At 27.3% G+C, this 7,371-nt stretch overlaps 1 protein-coding gene across 3 annotated transcripts in view; it reads left to right on the forward strand.

Annotated features, from left to right (window-relative positions):
• Nucleotides 1–6,972, forward strand: part of LOC106681015 (putative inorganic phosphate cotransporter) — a 75,918-nt gene extending 68,946 nt beyond the window's left edge. For all 3 annotated transcript variants that reach the window (XM_067053423.1, XM_067053422.1, XM_014421112.3), the window contains 5 exons: nucleotides 2,239–2,459; nucleotides 2,833–2,982; nucleotides 4,292–4,424; nucleotides 5,071–5,312; nucleotides 5,708–6,972. In XM_067053423.1, coding sequence (XP_066909524.1) covers nucleotides 2,239–2,459; nucleotides 2,833–2,982; nucleotides 4,292–4,424; nucleotides 5,071–5,312; nucleotides 5,708–5,866 — 905 coding nt within the window. In that variant the 3' untranslated portion in view covers nucleotides 5,867–6,972. The remainder of the gene's footprint in view (nucleotides 1–2,238; nucleotides 2,460–2,832; nucleotides 2,983–4,291; nucleotides 4,425–5,070; nucleotides 5,313–5,707) is intronic.
• Nucleotides 6,973–7,371: the final 399 nt, after the last annotated feature.

The raw sequence follows: 7,371 nt of genomic DNA on the forward strand, positions 1-7,371 counted from the left end.
TAATGTTGTACAGTATAACTGAGTATTTAACTATAAGTAAACTATTAAGAGTTTGAAGAAATACCTCGTAATTAAGGCAGAATTATGTTTTAAAAAAATAAAAGATATTTATCAATGTTAATGAATATTAGCAATTAATAATTAGTATTACAATTAACAATAAATATTTTGCTTGATTCATGGTAATGATTGTACTTCATAAAGTAAACAGTACAACGGAATTTAACCACATTTTAAAAATATGTTAAAATGATTATGAATAAACCATTGAGTTTAACAACCTAACATTATTAGATGACAATCTCTCAGAATTAGAAGAGGTTTTCTATTATGTATACAACAGGCACATATATTATTACATCTTTAATTGAAATATTTGGCAGCTGAACTTTGGCCACTTGCACACAACTATTGTACTAATGCACCATTGTTGGTTCAGTTGATGTGACACCCAAGCGAATTGAGAAAGTTAGGTTCATCCCCAAAACAATCAATAATGTTTTGTAATATTTAATTTTTTTATTTAAAAATGCATTGAACATTTATTACACATCTTTTTATTTTTTTAAACATTTATTGACTTGGTTGCTCTAATTTTTTTATTTTATTATTTTGACAAATCATAGTTAAAAGTTAATAGCACTTTTATTTATTATTATTCTAACAGTTACTACAGTAATAATTGTAACTCTTTCCTTTTAGAGAATAAAAAGCAAAATTATCTCTTTTTTTGTAAGGTCTGTGGAACATAATTAATGAATTTTGATTGATTAATCTAACTTTAAAATGTGAACAAAGAATTTAATGTTTTCTATTTACTCAGAGAGAGGGAAAAGATGGCAATCCTTTACTGAGATGTATGGGATTCACTTGATACACCCTCTCTCACAGAAAATTCGTGGATCTTCTAGCAGAATGTAAATGTAGAAGTGAGGAGTACATAATGAACTTAAATTAAAAATTGATCTTTATCCTAGAACACTTGGCCCCTTGGAATAACAATGTGGACAATTTGAGTAGCTTTGTCTGGTTAGATTATTTAAAATTAAACAAAATTAAGTAATAAGTCAATAATTATATAAATAAAATAAGAATGTAAGGTAAAATAAAGATACATATTTATGCAAGCTGGAATGGATATTTATTATTTACAAGTGTAGGGAAGATTGATAATTAAGGAGACATACTTGATATTTAAAAGAGGTTAAGGAATAGAAGCTTTACGAATAGATATGAATAAAGAATTCCAACATGAGGTAACTCGGATGATAAAAGATTTTTCAAAAGAAGCAATTCTATGTGAAGGGATGTATAACTTTATAGGTTAAGAAGTTGTATTTAAAAGGTGCCAATGCATGATGAGAATATTCATTATATAGGAAGCTTTTCTAACCAGAATTAGAATATGGATGCATTAAGAAGGTATTGTTTTTGGATATTAGGATAGAGCCAACTTTGCTTGCAGTAGCAGAGAGATATGAGAACATTTGGGAATACCAAAGGTGAATCTTATTTAACACTTGATTAATCTTTTCAGTCTCACCTTGTGTTCACCAGATAGTCCTCCATATACTAAGCATCCATAGTTAAAGTGGAGAAGATTAAGAGAGTATACTAGAAAATGACAGGTACTTTAGGGAAATGAACCATAGAATCTTAGGGGACATGTTTAAGGAGTTAAATGGTTCATTTATTTATTTGGGAAATATGGCTATTCCATATTCCTTTTTGGTTGAAGATAACTCCTAGGTTTTTTATGGTGTTTTCAAACTGAATAGGTATCTTGTTAATGGATAGTAAAGAAAGGCTTTTAACTGATGAGAAACTTAGGTTAATTACAAGTTTAGAGCAGCACTGTTCAACATTTTATTTTATTAAACAATAGTTTTACAAATAATAGGTTCCTCTGGCATAAAAGGAGAGGGAGAAAGTGTTATCAGATCTCAATTGTTCTGAATTTCCTTTTCATTACTTTTAAGGTTGGTGGGAAAGCAAGAATCTTTCAGACCAATATTAAAAAAAAAATTAATAAATAATAAGCTTTCTCTCCTACTGCTCATATTAGCCAGTAGAAACTATTGTGACAATCTGACTCAAATATGGAGACAAAGTGAACAAATAAAAAAAAATTAAAGAAGTATTATTCAAAAAATTGGACTAATCCCAAAAATATATACTCATAATTTATGTATAAGCATAAACTCTTAGTTAGCTTAAGATATAAATGTCATTCCTCAGGAGGGACACTGGGAGCAACTGCGGCGATGCCTCTGTGTGGACTGCTAGCCAGTAGCTCTGGAGGATGGCCTTCAATATTTTATTTTTCTGGTTTGCTCGGCATCACCTGGTGTGCACTGTGGGCTTGGTTTGCTGCAGATAGTCCAGCTAAGCATCATAGCATATCACCGGAAGAAAAAGCATACATCGAGAACTCTCTAGTACATGTCTCACAAGATGAGGTATCTTGCTCTTTCTTTTTGTTAAACCTAAGAGTAATTAATGCAAAATAAGTAGTTCATCTGAAACTACAAGTTATATTAGCGTCTACCTTGTTCTTCAGTTTTTACAATATTTTTTATGAAATAATAGTTTTACAATTGCAGGTAGTACGTAAAACCTATTTTTATTGGGTTTATTTTTATAATAGATAGATGGAATTTTTCACATGTATGATATAATAATATTATTTTGAAATTGCTAATGATATTTTGACAATGTATTTTTTGTCTTTCAGACATTTTAAAATAATTATTGTATAGCATTAGAACAAGCCTATTATTATATAAAATAGGTTTATTATTAATAAAAAACAAATAATGAGTTATATTTTAGGAACCCAAGACACCTTGGTCACAGATTTTCACCTCTATACCATTTTGGGCTTTAATATTTGCTCATCTTGGAAATGGCTGGGCTTTTGCGATGATCATAACTGAAATGCCATCATATATTAATTCAGTACTGCAATTTAATATTGCAACAGTAAGTGAATGAATCAAAGATAACTTTTAGTATACTTAACATAAAATCTATTATTTTAAAATACTCTTACTTCTGAATCATCTTGAGAATTTAAAAAAAAAAGATAATAAGATACTTTTTTCTTTTACGAAAAAATTGGTGTGGTGTACCTATCACACAACTTTCACTTGCCTAATTTATGTAGAAAATTAATCATTGGTGTGAACGCAACACTTTTTTGGAGAGCATATTATGTACTTGTTTGGAAAAATTATTTTTAAATGAAAAAAGAAAAGTGTGTTTATATTCTTGAGAACCCAGTATATTGTAATTGTGTTCTACATAGCTGAACTAATAAGCTCCATGAATATTTCAATAAATAGGGGAAATATTTATTATTCAATTATTCAAACCTTGTTGAATTCACCCTTTCTGCAAAACTCTGACAACATACATAAGAGAAAGCAAAAACTGACTATTATCATAACAACCATGGGGACACTGACTAACTCCTTGGCACTGTGACTTGCTCAATAAATTATAGCCAGATGATCTTATCTTGTGCCGTTTCATGGAAACACAAATTAATTTATCCACAAATTCAATATATTAATCCACTTTTTGTTATTCTCGATTACCTTTTGGAGATTAAAAAAGAGAAAAAAATGGAGACATATGATGTCACAGTTTTTTTTTCATGGCCTTTCCAACAGGATATTATACATTTACATTGCTAACTTATTTTTAAAAATTTATTTTCAATCTGGGAAAACATTTTTTTTTTTTAGTTAATTACCAAATTCTTTCATAATTTCTATTGTTACAATATTTTTTTTTTACATTTTAGCCTTCTAAGACTATTCCAATGAGAAAAAGTACTAACTGACATTAAAAGTCCTTTAGTTATTCACTTATATAATGAGTTTTATCAAAGTTGTTTGAGTCGTTTTTAAATAATTTTAAAAAAGTATAAAATCGTTTATACAAACTAACAACATCCCAGGCAAATAATACATACCTTAAATAAGTAGTTTTAGTTTAGCACAGATTTTAATTTATAAACTAGATTAAGCTGTACTTTAAACTTTGTTATTTGGACTCAGGAGACCTTACAACGCGTTCATTGCCATTAAACTCAGATTCGAAATTTGTAACAATTATAATGCTTCTGCTTAGTATATATTTCATATTAAGGTAAGTGAAAGTAAAAAAAGGCATAACAAATAATAAAATGTTCTCCAAAATATTATTAATAATGTTTTTCAATTATTTAATTCATAAATAATGTTTTTCAAATGAATATTAATTCATTAATTTACATTTTTTCTAGAATGGTATTCTTTCTGCTTTACCCTACTTGGCTATGTGGCTCCTAACGTTTCCAGTATGTTGGTTAGCAGACTATTTACAAAAAAATAAGATCGTTCCAAATAGTGTGGTCAGGAAATTGTGGACTACAATAGGTATGCTAAAAATATATAATATATATATTCATGAAATAAAGTATTTTTTAAAAATTATTATACATGACAGTGGCTATGAAAAGACTTCATAATTAAGGAATAGCAGTGTTATAAACAATGGCCGTTATTCAAGCCAAAAGCTTCAAATTCAAATTTTTTAATTCCATTTCCTTTTTCAATTGTATTTTTGGATTTAACTTCCTTTATGCAACAAACTTGTCTAGTACATGTGCTACAAATAAAAATCAGTTAATCACTGATTATTTGCTGTCAATGTTGTAACATTTTCAAATCAAATATTGATTTTATGAAAAAAAAAGAATTGTTAAAATTTGATTTCCCCATGAAAAATGAATCTAGAACCAAAAATAATCATATACCTAAAGAATATGAAAATAATTTAACATTGAATTCAAATTAAGAGCTATATTAGTGGTATGAGGGAGAATCTTCTACAAATACCAATAATTTGTTTAAAATAAATATTTTTCACAATTTTCGTAAAATTGATTTATACTGAAAACTAGGAATAAGCAAGAGCCCTTTTCGTGGGCCCTATTTTGTATATTAATAAAATGAATTCACTAATTATATTATTTTCTAACACAAATAAAATAATTGATTTTTAAAACATTCTTTTTTTTAGCACAATCAGGGGGTGCAATAATGCTTGTTTCGATGGGATTTGTCGGAAGAGATGCAGTTGCTGCAATGACTCTTTTGATAATTACTGTTGCCCTAGCTTCGTTTCTTTTCAGTGGTTATAACATAAATCATCTTGACCTATCACCAAATTATGCTGGTGTTCTGATGGGAATCGCTAATGGACTGGAAAACATCACAACTATCCTGGCTCCTTTGACTGTGGGGTGGGTGGTAGAGGATACGGTGAGTAGAAATTTCAAAATTAATGGTTAAAAGCTAAAATTTTAAATTTTTATCTTGATTCAACCAGCTCACACTTCACATCATTTTACACATAGCCATAGACATTGTATTTTCCTTTTTTTTTTTTTTGCATAAGGCATTTTTGCTGACCAATTCAGAAACTGACAAACAATTATTCATGTCTTGTATTAAAGAGTTATGATTTGACAATAAAAAATTTTAAATCCCAAACATGCTCGAATACAATCAAACAATAATAAGCTGGTGATTAAACTAGACTTGTGACTTTTTATTTGGAATCTTTCTAAACTAAACTAAGTAATGAAAGTGCATATTTTATTCAGTAAAATTGTTTGGTTAAAAAAAATTATTTCTAATATGTCTTTATTTTTTAGAGATCTGTTGAACAATGGAGAATTGTTTTTATCATTTCTGCTATCGTTTCAATTACTGGTAACACTATATTTGTACTTTTTGGATCCACTGATATTCAACCATGGAATACGATTGACCAAAAACCGAAAAAAAATGAAAACAACCAAAGCATACCTTAATGATTAAGTAATTAGGATTTAGCAATTTTCGTATATATATGACAAAAAAGAGAATCAAAAGTAAAATTTGAAACAAAGAGATTTTTCCTGCACTAATGTTAGTTGTCATGTGATCAAACTATAATATTTTTAAAGTGTGTTGCCAAAGATGAATGAGCTTTGTTATTCACAATTATTGGTTCCATAACACTCTTTTTACTAAATATTATCAATTAACATAAAATATATGTTTAATTAATGAATTACTCATGAATAAGACTGAATATGGATGGTATTGTAATAATTATTTCTATTTATCTTAAATATTTTTATATAAGAGTTTTACGTGTGAACATTCTTATCACAGTTGTTAGTCTATTTTTCATTTTTAAATTAAAGATATTTATTAATTTAATTAATTAAAGATATTGATATTATAGTTTAACTATTTTACAATTATACCCAAAAAAAAAATGTAGTGTTTAAGAACATTTTATGAATTAAATGTTGCATAGTTAATTTTTAATTAAGATCTGATTTTAGAAATAAGCCATATTATATTTTACATTTTCTGTACAAAGGTTTATAGATATTTAATTAGAATATGGAGAGGATTATTTTACTATTTATCATGTTGCTAAAAAAAAAACTTATATCTTATATCATATATACCTAGGGACATATTAAAAAAAAATTTTCCCTATCTTTAGAAAAATTCTGTAGCGATTTGATAAGCAATCAACTGTTTAAAAGCAATGAACTATAGCTTTATTTGTATTTCATTTAAATGTGGTGATTTTAAAAAGTTAAATTTTGATAACATGTTGAATTAAGAAAGGTTCCCTAAAAAAGAAAATTTTTTCCTAATTTAAAGGTATGGAAACAGAGATAGAAAGTGACGAGTAAGAAAAAAAAGAAAGGATTTTGGATTCTGTAATCCATGCTGATAACATATTTTTTCCAGCATTGTAGACACAGAACTGGAGGCTATGAAGAGATAGAATGTATCATTAATAATAAATCAACTGTATTTCAGTCCTATTTTAGAAAAAAATCTTAAGGATTTTTCAGTGTTATGTAAATAAAAAATCATGTAAATTTTATTAATAAAAATACTGTAAATGAAATCTTTATTTTTATTTGTATAACTATATTTGAAGTGCCTAACTATAAACTCACATTATCCACTCCAGTAAATATTATTTCCATCATGAAAAACCTCTGATATCAATTAAACAAATTAACAAACTTGCACTTTTATACTTAAGAGTTTACTGTTCTTTAACTAAAATATATTTTCAAAATAGAAAAAAAAAACAAAAAAAACTGCGAGTTAAAAAACTTATTTTATTGAAATTAGAGAGTTTTTATATTTAATATAAAATTTTGTGAAATGGAGAATGTGAGTTTTGGAAGAATATACATGTTTAATGGCCTCAGGATCCAAATAGTCTGTTTGTAAACAACCTACCTAATAAATGAAAAGTTTTACAAAACTGAAATTAGATATTTAAGGTAGGTGTTCG

The sequence above is a fragment of the Halyomorpha halys genome, unplaced genomic scaffold, assembly GCF_000696795.3.
Source record: "Halyomorpha halys isolate HHAL.00 unplaced genomic scaffold, Hhal_1.1 Scaffold304.1, whole genome shotgun sequence".
NCBI classification, from domain to species: Eukaryota; Metazoa; Arthropoda; class Insecta; order Hemiptera; family Pentatomidae; genus Halyomorpha; species Halyomorpha halys.